Source organism: Mastigoproctus giganteus, chromosome 3 (assembly GCF_048544385.1).
Source record: "Mastigoproctus giganteus isolate SK-2022 chromosome 3, ASM4854438v1, whole genome shotgun sequence".
In the NCBI taxonomy this organism is placed as follows: domain Eukaryota; kingdom Metazoa; phylum Arthropoda; class Arachnida; order Uropygi; family Thelyphonidae; genus Mastigoproctus; species Mastigoproctus giganteus.
The window spans coordinates 146,924,495-146,946,147 of record NC_143577.1 but is presented as its reverse complement, the minus strand read 5'-3'; the positions used below and the strand labels follow the sequence as shown (position 1 = coordinate 146,946,147).

At 38.3% G+C, this 21,653-nt stretch overlaps 1 protein-coding gene across 1 annotated transcript in view; it reads right to left on the bottom strand.

Annotated features, from left to right (window-relative positions):
* or (AP-3 complex subunit sigma-2 or) overlaps positions 1–21,653 on the bottom strand; it is a 60,934-nt gene that overhangs the window by 22,604 nt on the left and 16,677 nt on the right. The window contains exon 3 of the mRNA XM_090370705.1: positions 8,128–8,239. Coding sequence (XP_090226831.1) covers positions 8,128–8,239 — 112 coding nt within the window. The remainder of the gene's footprint in view (positions 1–8,127; positions 8,240–21,653) is intronic.

Below are 21,653 nucleotides of genomic sequence, written 5' to 3'. Positions count from 1 at the left end.
ATCATGTTTTAACTAATCTGGTTAGCTATTTGACAGGGTCACTAAAGAGCTCAACTTAGGGAATAATTTTGACATTGCTTATTTAAATTTCAGCAAAGCATTTGACTCAGTTCCACATGAGCGGTTACTTCATAAGCTGGAACATATTGGAATCACAGGGAAAATCCTTAGTTGGATAGCTGAATGGGTTCAGGGCAGGATGCAGAGGTTGTAATAAATGGTTATTCCTCAGATTGGGTTGTTTTTGATTTTCATAAATGACATCAATGAAGGGACAGAGGGGGTAATGTAAAGACTGGCAGAGTAGTTAATGATCACCCCCAAGCAGAGCTTCTTCAGGGATGGTCAGAAAAATGGCAGCTATACTTTAATCCAGCAAAGTGAAAGGTATTACACCTGGGGAAAAGTAAACCTAAAATAACTTATACACTTGGTGGAGTTAGAGAAAAGGGATTTGGATGTTATGATACGGTCAGACATGAAGTTCTCTGAGCAATGTAGAAAAGTTGCAGGGTAGGCCCCTGTGTCATATTGATGATTTACCGAAAAATTGCTAGTAAAGATTAAGGACATCTTCATCACACTTGGAATACTATGTTCAAATATGAAGACAGCACCTAAAGAAAGACATGGTGCTTCTTGAAAAGGTCCAAAGGTGGGTAACTCGCCTGGTTAGATCGGCAAAAGGGCGTCGATATGAGAAAAATACTTCAAATATATGGGTTGGAGACTTGATTGAGGTATTTAAGGCTCTGAGAGGCAAAAGTAAAATGAGTCTAGAACTAAGGGGCATAAATTCAAGTTATGGGGCAGGGAAATGTTTAGATTGCAGGAATTTTTATTTAGCCAGTGAGTTATAAATTATTGGAATAAGTTAACTACGTGGGTTGTAGAGGCTGACAGTTTGAGGAAATTCAAAGGTCAGCTGGATAGTTACCTACAGGAGAAGGAAAAAGCACAGGTTGTCTATTTCCTTTTCTCTTATTATTTTGGCTGGTGCAATATAATCCATAGGCTTCCTTGCACCATTTGGCCATTACTAATAACCATAGTCTTCTGTGTCACCTGATAATTTATATGTAACCAATTCAGGCCTAAACCTTGAACAGTATTTCTTGGTCGGGACAAAAAGCCTAGTAGCTTCCAAGATTACTTTGTTGAATGCTTCCCATTTAGAATTTTCTGTTGGTAACATCATCAGTTGGTCTCATTGTATAGAATTTAAAAACTGCCTGAGACCACTCTAGTCACCTTTACAAAAGGAAAAACCCTTTACCCCTGATGGTAGATACATCTTTCGGTAAATCCCATATCAGCACATTGTGATCACTGCCACCTAGTGGTTCCTTTATCTGCAGATTCTTAATGCATGAAGAATCACTGCTGATAATCAGGTCTAGAGTATTACTCCCTCTCTAACGTGCTGCTCCAGAGAACAATCATCCAATAAATGCACAAAAGCCTTGCTGGTGTCCGAGTGATCAACCAAGTTCCAGTCAATATCTGGGAAGTTAAAATCCCCCATTATAAGACAATCTGATTTACAGGCCCACTCGATTTCTGTGTACAGTTATTCATTGTACTCAAAGCCAATAACACACTCTTGTTCTCAATTCTGCTTTCCCAGTGCATATGTCACACCAAACTGACCAAACATTGCACTGTCCACCGATGTCAACTGGATGCACTTCCTTAGATTTTATGTTTCTTAACTAACAGCATGACTCTTCCTCCCTTTCTGTACAAATTCTACATTCCTTATATCTGTGTGATTGATTTAGAAATTCTTGGTGCAAGAGCTACTGCGGCTAAAATGCGCCTGGAAAGTTTTTTAGAATAGTTTCCAAGAGTCATGGAGTGACTATAGCTTAAGGCAAAGATTATATTTGGTTTCATATTAGAATATATAAATTTATTTCCCTGAGGAACTGAAAAACATCTAGTATGGTTTTGAGAGTGAAAAAGTGATGTTTGGTTATCAACTCTTTGAAGCAACTTTGGCACTCATCTGTAAAAGCTATGTCACACACAACAAACAGTACATGTTGTGTGTGACATAGAGGGGGATCTTCTCCTCGCAAAAGATGAGGATGGCTGAAATTAGTGCATCCTATTCTTACCCTTGCAAGTGTCACATCTGTTTTGTTGTTTGCTGGATTTCCATGGTTGGAGTAAACTTTTAATTTGGTGCAATTTGTTATCGTTTAGAACTCATTATTGCTGTTGCCAGTGATGTATCCCACTACTATGAATAACTTTTTTATAATATGTGGAAGGAATGGATTTGGGTGCAAAAATGTTGCTGTTGGCTTCCTTAGCAGCTTTGTCTGCTTGTTCATTATCATATATTCCAACATGACTTGGGATCCAGAAAAATCTTATGTAATGACCTTGTTCAAGGAGCTTTGATACTCTGCATTGAATTTGTTGTTGCAGAAGGTGTTTATTAAAATTGACATTTTGTATCGCCATCATGCAGCTAAGGGAGTCAGTAAAAATTATGCTGTTTGGTGAGCTTGAGTGTTCGATTTGGTTTAGCGCTAACATTATGGCTGGGAGTTTTAGGGATGTGGTGGCACAGATGTGTAAACTGCCACTCCCACATGATAATCGGTTTTTGAGCCATCTGTACATAGGAAGCGATGACCTAAAAATTGACTTATAAGCAGCATGCACAGAGTTCATATGTAGGCTGCTTGATGATCCATGGTGGTGTAGGCTGCTTCATCGGCGGAGTTATATTATCGAGGTTAAGATTTCTACTGAGGAGAAAGTTTTTTTAATTTCATGCTCGGAGGTTTGTCGATTCTTTGTTGTTCCTGTATGGGGTGACCCAGTAGGGATTTTATTTTAGTTGCATAGGAAAGTAATTGATTTGTAGTGGAGGTTCTTGGGCTTCTCCATACAGAAAGCTCCAAGAACTATTCGGAGTGAGCAGTGATGTATTGGATCAAGCCATCTCAGGGCACCATAGTCTAACTTGGAATGAACAAGTAGGCGATGTAATAGTATTGTTCTATTCGCTCCCCAGGACATAGCAGACAGAACCTTCAAGGTATTCATTTTCTTTAGACACTGTGCTCCAAAAAGGTTAATTTTCTGTCAAAAACAAGATCTAGGAAACGGATACTATTTTTAACTGGGATGATCATGATCTGCCCTTTCAGCCTGAGTTTGGGATCAAGACGGAGACGCCTTTTCCTGAAAAAAATGTATACATACAGTCTTTTGTGTGGAAATTCTGTGTCCATTTTATGGCTACTTTCTATTGTTATTCTGTGCTTGATAAAAAATGCTGAAGTCGTCTGCATAAACAGTTGATAAAGTTTGCTGGTTATTGTGCTGAAATGTACTATAAAAAGTGTGGCACGTAGTACAGATCCTTGAGGGACCCATTCTTCCTGAGAGTATGTTCTGGAAAGTGTATTGTTAAGTTGAACTTGTAGTGTTCAATTTTTAAGAAAATTGCTTATGTATGGAGGTAAGTGTAATCTAAGGCCAAGTTGGTGTAGTCCTCAAAGGATACCATACTGTCGCATAGTATCATATGCTTTGTCAAAATTAACTATGACTTGATGTTGTTTTCTGAGGAAAGTGTTTTTTTACCTGATTTTCCAGATGTATATGTACATCTAAGGCAGAGCGAATTTTCCAAAATCCATATTGTGCAGGATTGAGAAGGTTATTGCTTTCTAGATACCATATTAATCTATTATTGACAATTTTTTCCATGATCTTGCCCAAGGAAGTGGTCAGGGCGTTAGTTCTGTGGGTCTGATTGGTCTTTTCTTGGCTTTGGGAAAGCCAGTATTATTGCATGGTGCCATTGATCTGGAAATGTATTCTCAAGGTACATTTTATTAAATCAATCTAACAGGGCTAATTGGTCATCTAACTGTTGTATCATTGCATAATGTATTCCATCGGGACCAACTACGCTGTGTTTCGTCTGTAGCAGGATTTGTTTTAATTCTGCTACTGTGAGTGGCAAGTTGTATTGTTCATAGTGATTGATGGGAAATTTTAGGTTTATTTTTTCAGCTTCCTTCTTGTAAGTTTAGAAAGCAGATGTATTGGCAAAGTTTTTGCCGAACACATTGAGGTATTTGTGACTAACTGTCCTTTCCAATTTAGTAGTGGCGATGGATTTATTTGGGAACTGTTTGTCATCCTTCTGATCTTCCAGATAAGTGAAACTGGTTATAGTGGATGCAAATTTGATCCAACTCATTTTTTTGCTGATTTTATGCACTCTCCTGACCTTAGCTCTTTTGAATTGTATCAGATTGTCCATTTTTGGATTTTTGCAAAAGTGATTCCAGACTCTATTTCTCTCTTTTTTAGCTTCCTGACACTCGCCGTTCCACCATGGTTTTGGATATATTCTAATGTTAGAAGACGTTTTGGGTATTGTCTTTTCCGCTGCTTGAAGAATGGTATTTGTGACATAGTCCACTGAGCTTTGTACTGATTCTAGTTTTGCTAATATTCTGAAGATTTCCCAGTCTGCATCATATGTTTTCCATCTAGGATGCCTGGTGGCTTGGCACGGGGTAGTGGTCGCTGCTCAATGAGTTCTTATGCACAATCCATTGGATCTTTGGGAACAGATTGATAGATCTATTACGGAGCTGCTTTTTAATGGTAGGTGGAAATATGTGTGCACCATCATTCGGGATCACCCCATAGTGGGTGATGTCCATTTAAATCATCTAAAATGCAAAACAGAGATGGTAGTTGAGCAATCAACTCTTCAAAATCTTTCAACGGAAATCTTGGTATATATATTGATGTAATGGTAATGTTGGACTGTGACTGCTTCTATGGGTGTGTTCAATGGCATTGCAGTATCTGATATGTGGTCCTATAATTTTAAATGTTTCTTGGATGATACTGGGTATCGAGGTCTATGACATCATTAATGTTTGAGTGAAAACCTCAACAGTTCCACTGGATAATCGCATCTGTCATTTAGGGTTAGATAATCCCTCGGATTGTTTTTTTGGGGGTGTTTTCACTTTGTCCACCTTGGCTTTATCTTTCTTTGGAAACTGGGTTCTTCCCCTATCCATTTCTTCTTCAACAAAAAGTTCGAGTACAGGATCCTCTCTGAGGTTTATTACCTCTGTATTACTTTTCTGGTGGAAAAGACAGAGGTGTATTGATCGATTTTTCTTGTTGCTTTTGTGGTGGAGATGTTTTATACAATTTGCGAGCCCATTCTGAGATTGATTCTCTTGGAGGAATTGTCACATTTGTTTGTGTTCCAACAGATATTGAATTAGGAAATCTCTTTTCCGGAGTCCTTTTGATTGTACTACTAACTTGGTTTGTTTCCTGTGTTTATTGTTATTGCTTCTTGGTATGAAACGCCATTTTCTGCTTTGTACTTTTGGATTCTTTTTTTTTTTTTCTTTCTTCCAGATTTCACACTTCTTGAATAAACAGTGTACCCTTATTTATGGTTGTCTGCTGTACAAGTAGAAGTGACGTGCTCTTGAGAACCACAGTTTGCACGCGTCGCCTTACCTGTATGTAGAGGTAAGGCGACGTGTGCACAAACTTCTGACAATTAAAGCAGCAGAGAGGATTCAGGATGTATGGTCTAATATTGTGTAAGCTTAGGACTTACTTTTTTTTTTTTTTTTTTATGTAAACACTTGGGGGACGAACATTACTACAGTTATAAGATGCCATGCAAATTTCAGGCAGAAAAGGGTTCAAGGTATGCTGGGAAGTCGCAGTTATATATAAGGATGTCAGAAAGGAAAGTAATGGAGTTAATGATAGAGGGGATAATAAGTGCTAGTAAGGAAGAGTTCTGGAGACGTAGTCGGGAAGCAGCAAGCTTTTTGCTGGATTTCAGAAAGGAGAAATTTCCAACCAACATAAAAGGGTTATTCAGTCAACTAGGTTCAATGCAGCAAGGAGGAATTGTGGCGATTCGAGAGGAAGATAGGAATTAAAAGCTGGGTATTAGATGAGGAAGTCATCACGGAAGGTGCAGTACTGTTTGGTATTATTATTTCTAATCGTTCTATTTGGAAAGAAAAAGGCATTCTGGAGTCCTAAGTACTATTGGTTTGTTTAGCCTAGGGAATAGCTGGACTAACAAGTTTGAGATTGTAATGAAACCTTTAGTTAGATTAGAGAAGAGGTATTCGAAATGGAAAAGTTGTGGATACATTTTTGTATAAATTTGTTTGTTCTATAATTAAACATGTTAAGTTTATCAGGTGTTGGTCATTGCCTCACTCAATCTCTAGCAAAAGGTATAAGTAATCCTGAAATTTTCTGATGCAGTCAGTGGCCCAAAAGACAACAAGTGTTACCTAATTAAAATTAAAGTAGGCATTCTCACTATAAGAAAAGCAAGGGCTTACAAATTTGGCACACCAGTGCCTTATAAAAATAGTGGAAGCTTACAATTGCAATGTAGATATCCAGCTTTTACTGATCTGGGTAGTTTTGGTGTGGTGGGAGTGATTTTCCCTTCGTTTTGAATTGTTATTCTTTTAACGTTCATGACTCCTTGGGTACATTTAGAAGGTCCCATTCCATAATGATACCATTACTGGTATTCCTGCAAAGGCTGTCATTTGTAACAATCTTTCACAATGTTTAGAGTGGACAGTTTCTACTAAAATATCGCCTAACATTTTTTGGTGGGCCGACATAACTTTCAAGGGTCTTTTGTATGAGACAATTCGCCTACCGATTTCTCAGTGTTTGAGTGTATAATAAGGTAAGTTAGGGTATTTAAAGCATTTATATCCATTTTAAGTCTCTTTGTGGAGACAGAATCGTTTTAATTGTATCTCCGGTGGAACTAGATTCGGATCTATGTACCCAGTAAATTCCTGGGAATTGGAGTCATTTCACCCTGGCAGGGAGGGCTTTTCCCTACCAGGTTACTGGCCCTGCCTTCACATGGCAAGAGCAGTGGCACTCTGTGACCAAGCACTAGAGGGTTAGCAGTTATATGTACAAGAAAAGAGAAGGTTGTTTTCCTTCCTAATCTAGTAAAGTTAATCGCTTTACTATAGCTTAGGTTATAACATTAACACACTATTACCTAATAGTGTGTTAATAATACTTTACATATTGAAACAATTTCTATTTCAAGGAAGAGTGCTAATTCAGAGCAATATTGCGTGACACCATATCTCTGATATTCCAAAAGTATCTGCCTTTGATGTCTTGACCAGCACCTCAAATTTATTTACTCCTTGTTGGGATTACTACAAAGACTAACATGGATCGTAGGGTAGAGGGTGTGATGTCAAAATCGAGAGTCATTGATCATCAATAACAAGCAGCACTGCTTCAAGAATGGTCAGTAAAGTGTAAGACCTTATACTTGGAGAACAGCAAAACCAAACAAACTTACACACTTGAATTTATATTAGATGAAGAAAAGGATCGAGGAGTTATGATACAGCAGATAAAATTTTCTGAGCAGTGTAAATAGGTATCTAGGAAGTTCATAATCCCATTGTATAACATTTATCTGAAAAAAAACTGAGCTTCTCGAAAGGACCCTTTAAGGCTTTGATTATATAGGCTAGGGGGCACCGGACTGAGGTATATAAAACTCTACGGGGGGGGGGGGGGGGGGGGGTAATATAATGATATTACAAGAGAAAAAGTTTTCTTTAGGCCAGCAAGTTACTGATTACTGGAACGACTGCTAAGGCTGGCAGTTTGAAGAATTCCAACATCAAGTGGATAGTTACCTTTTTTTGGCTGGTGCAGCAAACGCCTGTGGCTTCCTTTCACTATATGGCAAATACAAGCAAAATGGAGGAGGATTGTGTAATGGCTGCCAGTCATAACGTTTTTATAATGATAAGAATGCTTGGGCTTTTAAGTTTTATGATAATTCATGTATTTATTGTAAAAATTCTTCTATGTTCATTAAACTAAAATTACTCAATAATCCTTTCTGACAGTATGGGATCTTAGAAAGATCAGTTTAGATCGTTTACTCTACAAAAGTGCATTACACAGACAAGTGGTGTTTGTATTTTATCACAAAGTTTTAGCTGATATCTCTTTTTATTTCATTAATTAATTAATGTCATATTTGTCACATTCATTCCATATAGCATGCTAAAATCAGTTTACCTGAATTAAATCCAAGATTCCCAGTTCACTTTCTGAAGAGTCAACACAAAAAACAAAGTATAAGGTGGCATAATGTCGATATATTAGCTTATAGTCTGAACCTCCAATTAAGCTAGAGATGATAAAGTACAAAGGAAAGTGTAAAAATAGATGATTAACAGGTACTAAATAATCAAAATACAGCAAATTATTTTATTTACAAAAATCACAATGACATGTTAATATATTTTCATAGTATTACAGCATAAAAAATTAATATGAAGCATTTATCTGGTAGTTATTTTAAATGAAAATAATTTACAAAAAGCAGATACAAGTAATGGTTGGAGACTTAACAGCTATGTAGAAAATGCAATATTTTCAAATTATGCTAAAAATTCTATAGAATTTTCTTTGAGGCATGCTCTAATTATAGACAAATTTATGTAGAGAGAGAGAGAACATAATTAGAAAGTTAAAAAGCAAACTCCCACATTTGTCATCAATATTTTGGTTGTTTAATGAACCAATGGTTTATAAGTTTTTATGCATAAAACAGAAAAATGACTGGGATAAATTTGTTAAATCCTTAGAACAGCGTTTCCCAAAGGGTGTTCAGGGAAAAATCATAATTAAATAAATTTTGCATATTTATAATGCACACCATTTTTTTTTTTTTTTTTTTTTAGGTTAGTGATAATCAAATAGACCACAGAATACTTTATTTTGGCAGGTTTTTGCATAGAGGTAATGACATCTATGAAATAGTAACAATATGTGATTTAGCCTGAGGGAAATGAACCGATATCATAACTAAACTTACTTCCTTGTATAATTATCAGTATTTCGTAATATTATTAAAATAAATGACCGTGGATTTGTGGTTGAAAACGAACACAATATTGTCACACTTTCAAAGTGAAGATGAACAATCGTAGCCTTTTGTTGCCCAAACTCCGAAGTGAAAAAACAGGAACCAACTAATAAAAGCCCAAAACGAAAGTATAATGACAGTTATTTGAATTTCCACTTTACATGTTTTGGAAAAAAAGATGCTCCTGATGCACAGGTCATTGTATGTAATAAAATATTAGCAAACAGTTCCAACTCCATTTCTCAAGCAGAATGGAAGAAACACTATTCCAAACTATGGTAGAGCCATGGAAAGAATGAAGAAAATATAACAATAGAACTAGATTTAATATTACAAAAACTGTAAAAGCCCTGGCATAAGCAACAGATACCCAATGATTAGGAAACAGGAATAGTAATCAATTTACACAAAAAAAGGCTTCAGAAATACAGTATAACATAACTCCATAGTGTAGTCAATTAAATTTATTAACCTTATTAAATCGTATTTAAATGGAAATCATGCTCCAGACTAGAGCAGCGGGAGAGGGGTGATTCTCCAATGCATCATGCAGACTTTCTGGAACAGGACATGATCTAGCCAAGGAAGATGTCTTTGTATGCACTAGATGTAAATAAATTAGACGCCAACTCAGATTTCCGATGGCCATCTATGAGAAGAGTAGGGTAGATGCTCTCGGCTGCCCAACTCAACATCAGAGCTTACTCTTGTGCATCAGGCAAAAAAGTAGTAATCTTCAGGGCAGAATGCACTGTAACCCACAGGGAGTCAGGAAACATATTGTGTGAAAAGGATAGGTGCAGTAGGACCAGGGTTTTTTTTTTTTATGTGAACCCCAAACACGAGAGGTATTAGAACCTATAGTACTTAATACCGTGCTTGGGTTAGAGGTTGAGAAGACGAAAGAAGATATTTGTTCACATTGGACTTGAACTTCTGTAGATTGTAATTTTCAGGAAATACGTATGAAGGAAGGTTGGTCCAGAACACGGCAGTTGAATGAATAAATGAGGAAGTTGGACAGTAAATGGCTGGTGGTGGCACATGTTCGGACTGTTTTGAAAGACAGAGTGGGAATTATAGAAGCCAATTCAGAAGAACAGTGTCCATGGAAGTATCTGTAGAAGAGGCATGCAACAGAAACAGTACGTCTATGAGAAAGCAAGTGGAGAGACTGTTAGAGATGAATCATTAATTAACCTAACTGCCCTCTTCTGAATGGAATCAAGAAGCCTGAGAGAGGTTTTGGGGGCACCACCCCAGATGTGGGAACAATATTCCATGGCAGGGCGCATTTGCGATTTATACAGAGTGAGCAGCTGTTTGGAAGAAAAGTAACGCCGAGAGCGAAAGAGAAAACCAAGTTTTTTAGATGCAGAGGAAGCAATATTTGTAATGTGCTTGGGCCAAGAGAGATTAGAAGTCAGGGTAATCCCCAAAAGAGATATATCATTTTGCCTAGAAATCGGAGTGTCACTAAAGATAAGCATAGGAGCAGAAGAATCCTTTTTGCAAGATATAAGACAAGACTGAGTTTTAGAAGGGTTGAAATCAACTAAGTTGTCTTTGCCCCACTGGAGAATCACCTGAAGATCAGCATTTAAGGAATTGGTAGCAGATTTTCGAGAAACTGATTGAGCAGGACAAGGTTTCTCAAAATGGAAAGTGGAATGCAACGTGCTATCATTGGCAAAACTATGGATAGGATTTCCTGTCAATGGAAGAAGGTCATTAATATACAAGAGGAAAAGAGTGGGGGAAAGAACTGAACCTTGGGGGACACTGGCATTAGTGGAGAAGTTAGAAGACAGAGCCATCACCCTCAGTGAGCGATCAGAGAGAAAACTGGATAACCAATTACTAAACCAAAAGATGGAAGCTTGTTTAGAAGACCTTTATGCCAAACACGATCAAAAGCCTTTGAGATGTCAAGAGCAACTACTTGTGTTTCACCGAACCTTTCCATAAATGGTTAACATAAGCCAGAATATCATCAGTGGATCGACACTGGCGATCATTGATCAGATGGAAGGTTTCTAGGTAGTTTAAGAGTTGGCGGTTAATTGCAATGGGACGATAATTAGATGGGAGGGATTTATCACCCTTTTTAGGAACTGGCTGGATATGAGCAAATTTCCAAGAAGAAGGAAAAACACCTATGGAATAAGAAAGTGAAAAAAGGCGGCAAAGAATAGGAATAAGTTCAGGAGCACAGGTTTTGAGAACAAGTGGAGAAATACCATCAGGACCTGGAGCTTTCTTAGCATCAAGATTCATCAAAATCCTTCTGATATCCTTTTGACGGAAGACCACAGGAGGCATTGAATGGAGCGTGTTGGGAATGGTGGGAGGTGTTTTCCCAAGATCATTAATACATGAGCTGGAAGAAAAATGGGATGCTAGCAGGTCAGCTTTATCCTTGGCTGAAGTGACAAGAGAACCATCTGAGATGGGCAAAAGTTGCGGCCAAATAGCCTTGGCAAGAGACCAGAATGCTCGGCTACCATTAGGGCAAGAAGCAAATTTTCTAGTTTGGACTGATTAATAACTGCTTTACAATTGTTGCGAGCTTCGGTGTAGGCAGAAAATGAAACAAGCCAATTACGATATGCAACATTCTTCTCTTGAACAGCCTTAGCACATTTATTGGAAAACCAAGCTTTAGATAAAGGACGAGATTTTAAAGTGGAGTGTGGGATAAAGGATTCCATTCCTGCAAGAATAATTTCACTGACACGATCTGAGCAAACGTTGACATCAGAAGTTTTGAAACAGTAATCCAACCAAGGAAAAGAAGTCTCGCAGGTCACCCAATTTTGCATTCTTGTAATGCCAAACAACATGAGATAAAGGTTCCACTGGAGAACAGACAATCACCAAGTTGTGATCTGAAGTGCCTAAAGGACCTCTCACTTCGACCGTGTACTTAGAAGGGTTGTTTGTGAGAAAAAGATCAAGCGTATTGGCTGTATGATTAGGATTGTCCTGTATTCTTGTAGATAAATGAACAATCTGTGCTAGGTCATTAGTAATTGCAAAAGCCTCAGCATCTCGACCTACTGGGTCGGTTTGACTAGAAAACGGAAGCCAGCTGGAGTTGTGAACATTAAAATCACCAAGGAAAGTTCGACTAGAGAAAGTCAAGTTGCAAAGAGAGAAAGTCAAAGAGCTCCAAGTGATTAGTAGAGTTGGGAGAACGGTAGAGACAACAGATGAATTTGACACAATGAGGCAGAGAGATTTTAAGCCAGAGGAGATTCCAAATTGCCAAATCTCTGACAGGGAATATCAGAACAGACATATGCACAAGTACCACCTTTGAGGCGAAAGGAATCATACAGCGAATAATTTGGGCATCTGAAATGAGCAGTAGTTGAATCAACCGATAACTGAGATTCTGTCAGAAAAAGTACATGGGGTTTGGGAGATTGGAAATGGACATTGTTGAGATTAGAATTGAGACCACGTATATTTGTGAAATGAATTAGGAAGTGCTTGGGAGGTTTAGATCTTTTCACAGATAAGCTTGCTCTATTAGTTTGACAATTCATTGTGTATTCAATATTAAGAAAAAGTGGGTGGGACATGCTGTATGAAGTAATGAAATTTTTGGATAAGGTGTACACATGGTAAGAATATACCCAGATCCTTGACATAACGTGGTCTCAACAATGCTTCCCTGCATACACACTACTCGGACTCCCTCCAGTCACTATTTGGCAGAGTAGAGGTAGCAAGATTATACACTAGCTGATCAGGAAGCCTCCTAGAGAGTTACCAATAGGTTTGGTCCGGTGTACTAACTAGCGGCCGGGTTGCGAATACCGTTTTAGAGCTGTACCCTCGAAATGTAAGGAATATTGGATCTCGCCACGACATTCATCATAACCTCAAAAGTCATCAATTATACTGCATGATGGAAGAGATAAGGAAGGGTTGACCAGAACTTAGCTCTAGAGACTAAACTTGGGTTCCACCACTTCAAGCCTCCAATAAGCAAAGTGATGGTATCTCACCGGTTGATGAAAGTCATCTACCACCTAGTACTGCCTGGTAACATAGAGGGGCGGCGTTCCTCCATGTGGTGTGGGCGCCACACCTCGACCCCTGCTTACGTTGGTTCACACTTGGGTGGTCACCCACCATTGGGAAGGTGCAAGCAGAGGAGGTATGTCTGTCAGGGCAAAAGTTGATGACGTTGTACAGGTCAATGTTGAAAAAAAAGTCAGGAGTTAGTGTTTAATTTGAAAGTGTCTGCAATTATGCTCAGATATTAGCATTAGTAGAGGCATTTGATGCAAGAAAGCAAGCTTATGCAGCATCAGCCAAAAAAAAAACCCACTTCCACTTCACCCTTCTGTTCGTTCAAAATACCTGTCCAGCTGAGCCTTAAACTTATTTAGGCTATCAACCTCCACGACAAGGGATGGAAGTCTGTTCCACCAACCAACCACCCGCTGGCTAAAGGCAAATTTCCGCACTTCTATCCTACATCTGTCTTTCCTCAATTTGAATTTATGCCCTCTCAGGTGATTATTCTGAGCTAGAGGAAGAATCCCATCAGCATTCAGCATGCTCAAACCATTCAAGGCTTTATATGACAAAGAGCCCTGGAGAGACTGCTTCTCCAAGGACGGGATACACTTAAATATAAAGGGTGCAAGGATATTTACTGAGTCAGTGTTAGGTGGGGGGAATTCACAGGCTAATAGATTAACAGTAGCCACATGCACAGGTGAAAGGGATTCTTCCACTGCTTTCTATTGGAATGAGCAGCAGTCTGGGAATCATCATGGAACAATTAAATACATGGGCTGTGGTAAGGTAACTAAGAATAGGTGCATGTATACCAATGCTAGGAATAAATATAGTAAATAAATTTGTTGTGCTGGAGATCAAAGGCAGATATTGTTGGAATATCAGAGACATGGTGTCACACAGATATATGAAATGCAAAATTGGAATTTGAGCAGTACATGAAAAGTCATGCTGTTAATTAAACACAAAATCTAAGGAAGTGCATCCAATTGACATAACACATAGAAAGCAAGCTTATACAACATCAGCAAAAAAAAAAAACCTTCCCATTTCAACTATCCATTCACTCCAAATGTTTGTCTACTTCATTTATTTAAGCCATTGACTAAATGCAAATTTGCGTCTTTTCTCAATATGAATTTATGTCCAATCAAGTTTGTAATCTGAGCAAGTGGATGAATCCCATCAGCAATAAGCCTGCAGAACTTAAGCTTTTCTTGGAGTGCCCTTCTTTGTATTCATTCTAGCAACTATGCATCCTTTGTAAAATGAGCCTCCAGAGCTGTACGCAGTTACTCAAGGTGTGGCCTGACCATTGCCTTATACAAGGGGATAATTACTTTCTTGCACTGCTAGGAGAACTTTATATCTGACTGCATGATTATCCCCAGGTCTTTTTCATTCTCCACTTCCCTGAGTGTAGCACCACACAGTTGGTACGCTTCTCTTGGATTTATACAGTACTTTGCACACTTGTGTGGCCACTTCATTTGCCTAATTTTTTCTAGATCCTGTTGCAGTAGCACACTGCAACAGGATCTAGAAAACAACTCTGCAAACTTGGACGTTAAGCCTGTATATAGTCATCGATAGTGCTGATAAATACACAAAACAACAATGGGCACAGTACCGAACCCTGGCGGACTCCACTAATAATGTTAGTCCATGAAGAGCAGTGTCCATTTATTACCACTCTCTGTCATCTCCCACTCAACCATCCCTTAATGCCGTACAGCAGTCTTCCATGTGCAATGACATCAAAATTATTTTTTGAATCCAATCAAATTGGTCAGACAAGACCTCTCCTTAACAAACCTAAGCTGTGTCTGAACTCTTACTGCAGTCTTGTCTAGATGATCCTGCAACACTTCTTTAACCAGTGCAGTGGCTCCATTAATTTCTACAGAACAGAAGTTAAACTAACAGGTCTATAATTATTTGTGTCCCCCTTTGTGAATTGGGGATACATTTGAACATCTCCAGTCCACGGGAACCTCCCCTGAATCTAAGGATGCTCTCATAATTATAGCTAAGAGTTTGCTTACTGCCTCCTTCAATATACCATCTACCCCAAGTGCCTTTTTTTTTGTTCTCCATTATTACAAAATCATTTAGCTCCCTGTCAGAGTTCAGTAAACTTCTATGCATCCCCTTCCTTACAGAATTCCTCATGTGTAGATGCAAAATACTCATTCAGTTTGTCAGCTATCTGAGCAGGTTCATCGGTAGTCGAACCATCAATGTCAAGTAGACCAATCTGATTCATCCCCTTCCTTCTAGAGTTTATATAAGTAAAGAAGTCTTGATTGTTTTTCTTTGCCTCCTTTGCCAAGGATTTCTCATAATCAGCCTTCGCTTACCTAACCTCCTCTGTGACTTGATTACAGACTAGCTTATAACCACCATAGGCTTCTGTGTTGCGTGATAATTTATATGCATCCCATGCATTTTTCTTCTCTGCCACAAGCCTCATTAGTACATCTGACATCCATTTAGGTCTAAATCTTGAACAGTATTTCTTAGTTGGTATGAAAAGCCTAGTAGCTTCCAATTTAGAATTTGCCGTTTTTAACATCATCAGTTAATTCCACTGTTTAGAATTTAAAAACTGTCTGAGAACAATATAGTCACCTTTACAAAAGCAGAGAAGAAAAATGCATGGGGTGCATATAAATTATCAGATGGTCCACTTGATATCAATGGCTTGACTGTTATGATTCTGCTCAGGTAGCTGACAAATGAATATTTTGCATCTACATTCACACATGAGAAATTCTGTAAGGAAATGGAGGCCAGATGCTTATCATACCCCAACAGGGAGTTAAATGATTTTATAATAACTGAGAGCAAAGTGGAGGAGAAATTGTTGAAGTTAAACATAAGAAAGGCACCTGGGGTGGATGGGATCTATCCAGTTATGAAAGGAGGCAGCAAAGGAAGTAAGCAGCCCCTCAGCAATGATTATGAGGTCATCCTTGGAGTCAGTAGCAGTCTCCCTGAACTGGTTTGTGTATTTTTTTTTTTTTTTTTGTATTAGTTGTTGGCGCATCAGCTTCTATGGCCATATTGCACCTCCCAAAGTTTTTGCATTTTACTGTGATCCAAGCCCGAGGCGGGAATTGAACCCGCGACCTTTGGGTTGCCAGGCAGGCACTTTACCTACCTGGCTAGCCCAGTCGGCCTGGTTTGTGTAAATGTATCCCCAATTCACAAAGGGGGATTGAAAGGTGATATGAGTAATTACAGACCTGTTAGTTTAAATTCTGTTCTAGGGAAAATAATGGACTCACTGGTTAAAGAAGCATTGTAGGATCATCTAGATAAGACTACAGTAACAATTCAGACACAGCATGGGTTTGTTAAGGGAAAGTCTTGTCTGACCAATTTGATTGGATAATCTGATGTGGATAAGGGGATGGCTGAGTGGGAGAAGACAGTGGTAATCAATGGACACTGCTCTTCGTGGACTAATGTTATCAGTGGAGTCCCCCAGGGTTTGGTGTTAGGCCCATTGTTATTTTCTGTATTTATCAAGGATATTGATGAAAGTATATCAGGTTTAATGTCCAAGTTTTCAGACAATACGAAGGTTTTTATTGTTGTGAAAGACAGTTTGCTACTGCAACAGGATCTAGAAAAGTTGAGCAGATGGGCTGAGAGGTAGCAACTGAAGTTTAACATTCACAAATGCAAAGTACTGCATTGGGTAGCAGTAACCCCAGAGTAACATACCAACTGTGCAGTACTACACTCAGGGTAGTGAAGAATGAAAAATGCTTGGTGGTAATTGTGCAGTCATGCTGCATGGGTAACTCATGGGGTCTTGTCAATGAGATATATAGGAATTTTGCTAGCAGGATAAAGAAGTGATTATCCTCTTATATAATAAAGTGGTCAGGCCTCATTTTAGGAAAGATGCAGAGCTGCTGTAACAAGTACAGAGAAGGGATCAAATTAGTGAGCGGGACAATGGGTTGCCGTTCCACTCACTAATTGTTAAGGTGTATAAGCCCTTGAATGATTTGAGCAAGTTCAATGCTGATGGGAGTCTTCCTCTTGTTCAGATCTGCACCTGAGGGAAGACAGGTGTAGAATAGATGTGCAGAAATTTGCCTTGAGCTAGGTGTGTTGATTCCTGGAACAAACTTCCATCTGTCGTTGTGGACATTGACAGCTGAACTAAAACTTTTGTAGGGAATGGATGGGTGAAATGCAAAGGTTTTTTTTTTTTTTGGCTGATACTATATAATCTTGCTTTCTTGCATCATATGCCTCTGCTAATGCTAAATAATCCTAACTATAAACGGTAACACGCTATCAACTGCATCAAAGCTATACTCTAAAGAATAATCTTAATAAATATAGTGAACAATGTGGGTTCAGAAAAGGAAGTACAATAGATGCCATTTTCTCATTACAATAAGTTTTGGAGAAAAGAAGAGAATTTAACCTACCAACATTTCTGTTATTTATTGATTTAGCATATGACAATGTAAACCAAGAAAACGTTTAGCAGATTTTACATGAAGGTGATACAAAGCCTATATAAAAACTCAAAAGTTTGCATAATATATTCTAATGGCCAACTATCAAACCCAATTAACACCAATAAAGAAGTCAAACAAGGATTTGGACTATCACCAAATTTATTTAATATTAACATCAATAAAATTATTAAGGAATGGAAACATACAACTGAACAACAAATAAAATCCAAACTATATTATATACTGACAATCAAGTTAATCAATAATTGCAAAATGGACTGAATAAATTAGTCAAAAAGTACCAGATTAAAATCTCCACCACAAAATCAATAGAATCGTGTGAAAAAAACATACAAAGAGTCAAAATTGTTATTGATGATAAAATTATAGAACAAATATCCAATTTCACCTATTTGGGAAATTTAATATCAAATGAAGGGAAAAACATCCACACACTAAACTACAAAATTATTATAAAATGAACGGAACAATTAAATGACAACTGAAACAAAATCACTTCAAAATCAATCCCCTTCTACAGTTGGGTAATAAATGAGATTGTTAAGATCATTATTAGGCTAGATCATCAAAGAAATTCAGATATTCGTGAGAAATTAAAAGTAGATAATAAAGTAAATGACATAAAATGGTATCATTTTATCACTTAAAAACCCAAAATTACTGCTTTTACTGGAAGAGATGTCAGGGATTTCAAGGTCTGCTAGCTGTATTAGCATGCAAGAGTTAGAACTTGTGCATGTACACTAATGCTAGGAGTATTGTATTTAAAGTATTAAGTCATCAAATGCAGGGATAGCAGAGATGTGGTGTCACTCAGACATAAGTGATGCTGAATAAGAGGATAACAATGTATACTGGCAGGACACGAGGGGTTATGTGCTTAGTTAAAAAGCATTAAATCTAAAGCAGTGCAATGCTGAATCAGTGTGATGTGATATAAGCACTGGGAAAACAATATTGAGAGTAGGAGTGTGTTATAGGCCTAACGACTGTGATGGGTATAACAAACAGCTATACAGAGAAATAGAGTGGATCAGTAAATCTTAATGTCTTATAATGAGGGATTTTAACTGGAATTTGTGGGTTGGTCACTCACACACTAGCAAGACTTTTGTAGATGTCTTGGATGACTGTTTTCTACATCTGCAGGTAAAAGGCCCACTGGGTGACAACAATCACAGTGTACTAATGTGGAATTTAATTAAAGACGTAACTTTACCCTTGACAGTAGTCAAGAGTAAAGGAAAAGGCTTTTGTTTTTGTAACAGTTATTAGTAGAGGCATAGATCCAAGAAAAAATGGAGAAGGTAATGAAAGCCAACACGGGAAACTTACCGACTAAACTCGCCTCCCGCTACCGCAGTTTCTCCCTGCATTCTTGGTAAACAGATGGTGTGTGTTATCAGTAGAGGTGAATAACAATGTATTGATTAGTTTTTTTCTGATTATTGGAGTTCATGAGTGTAATGCCTTTGCAGCTGAAACTTATGGGTATCCACTTCCCTATAGACTTCCTCATGTTGTGAATGTAGACACAAAATACTCATTCAGTTTGTTAGCTACCTCTGCAGGTTCATCAACAATCGAACCAATCTGATTCATCCCCTTCCTTCTAGAGTTTACATAAGTAAAGAAGTCTTTGCTGTTTTTCTTTGCATTCTTTCTTTAGTTCATCTGCCACCCATTTAGGCCTAATCCTTGAACAGTATTTCTTATTACACTGGTCTCACACAGTTTTTTTAAATTCTATGCAGTGAGACCAACTGATGACATTACCAACAAAAAATTCTAAATGGCAAGCATCCAAGGGAGTAAAATCAAAGAGGCTACTAGGCTTTTCACACCAATGAAGAAATACTGTTCAAGGCTTAGACCAAATGGATGTCAGATGAATCATTGAGACATGTGGCAGAGAACAAAATGCATGGGTTGCATATAAATTACCAGGTGATACAGAAGACCATGGTAGATATAAATTAGGCTGGCTAAGGCACATTACATGAAGTCTCTGGCAAAGAATGTCAAGAAAAGCAGCAAAGATTTCTATGCTTATTTAACAGTAGAAGGAAGGGGTTGAATCATATTGGGCTACTTGATGTCAATAGGTTAACTCTTGATGACTCTGCTCAGGGTGCTTAGAAATAAATTAAATAGATATTTTGCATCACCATTCACACATGAGGAATTCTTTATGGGAGGGCATGTCAGAAGTTTATCAAACTCCAATGGGGAGCTAAATGACTGTGATAACTGAGAGGAGGGGCTCACATCTGGTGAGTATGGGCTTGGCACACCCAGGGTCCTGACCTGAATATCATCATTCTTCTCTTTCTTGGTGATTCTACTTTTCTCTCTCAGGGTAATTCAGATTTTTTTTTTTGCCCGGTGCAACATAAGCCTCAGGCTTCCTTGCACCCTATGGTTAGTAAAAATAGGAAAGTTAAAAAGAAATTGCTAAAGCTGAACATAAAAAGGCATCCGGGGTAGTGGGATCTATCTAATCATATTAAGGGAGGCAGCAAGAAGGTGAGCAAACCTTTAGATTCATGGGAGGTCCATATGAACTGGAGATGTATGAATGCATACCCAATCCATAAAGGTGGATCAAAAGGTGACATGAGTAATTACAGACCCATCCATTCCAGGGAAAATAATGGACTCATTGGTTAAAGAAGTAATACAAGGGCAGCTCCTTAACAGCATGGATTTGTTAGGGAACTGGATGTAAAAAATAAATTTGATACCATCTACTTTGATTTCAGGAAGGCTTTTGATGATACTGTTGCACATAAAAAGACTGCTGTATAAAATTGGAAAAAATGTGGCATTAAAGGCAAGTTACTGCTGTGGAAGAACTTGACTTGACTTGATTTCGGTTTTAATGGCGCAAAAACAACTACGGGCTGTGGAAGAAGAAAGAGTGGTTATCAATGGGAACTGTTCTTCGTAGACTAATGTTAACAGTGGAGTTCTCCAGGGTTCAGTGCTGGATCTATTGTTGTTTTCAATATTTACTAATAATACTAATATATCAAAGGGTAGTTAATGACAGTATATTACTGCAACAAGATTTTGAAAAATTAGATCAATGGGAAATGGCAGTTGAAGTTTAACATTAACAAATGCAAGGTACTACACATACAGGTACCAGTAAACTCAGAGTAAGTTATTAACTGTGTGGACTACCCCAAGTGTACACAGTTAATAACACAGTTATTAACTGTGTACACTTGGGGTAGTAGAAAATGAAAAAGACCTGGTGGTAACAGTTAGCATTAGTAGAGGCATATGATGCAAGAAAGCAAGCTTATTCAGCATCAGCCAAAACAAAAAAAAAAAAAAAAACACACCACTCCCATTTCACCCCTCCGTTCGCTCGAAATACCTGCCCAGTTGAGCCTTAAATTCGTTTAGGCTATCAACTTCAACAACAAGTGATGGAAGTCGGTTCCACCAACCAACCACCTGCTGGCCAAAGGCAAATTTCCGCACATCTATCCGACATCCGTCCTTCCTCAATTTGAATTTATGCCCTCTGAGCTGATTATTCTGAGCAAGATGAAGAATTCCATTGGCATTGAGCATGCTCAAACCATTCAAAGCCTTATACACCTCTATTAGATCACCTCGCCGGTGCCTAGTCTCCAGACTCTGTAATTTGCAAAACTTAAGCCTTTCTTCGTAAGACCAACCCTTTGTTCCATTCACTAATCTTGTTGCCCTTCTCTGTACCCGTTCCAGCAGCTCTACATCCTTCTTGAAATGAGGCCTCCAGACCTGTATACAGTACTCAAGTTAGTCAGATATGAAATTCTCTGAGCAGTGTAGATGTGCTGCCAGGAAAACTCATGGGCCTTTGTCAACGATATACAGAAACTTTGCTAGTAGCAATAAGGAGATGATTATCCCTTTGCACAAGGATACAGTTAGGCTTCACTTTAGGAAGGATGTAGATCTCTTGGAACGAGTGCAGAGAAGGGCAACCAGATTGGCAAAGGGAACAAAGGTGCTCTTACCTAGAAAGGCTTCAGTTCTGCAAACTGCAGCATCTCGAGACTAGGCACTTGCAGGGTGATCTGACTGAGGTGTTTAGGCCTTGAATAATATTCTTCCTCTTGCTGAGACTA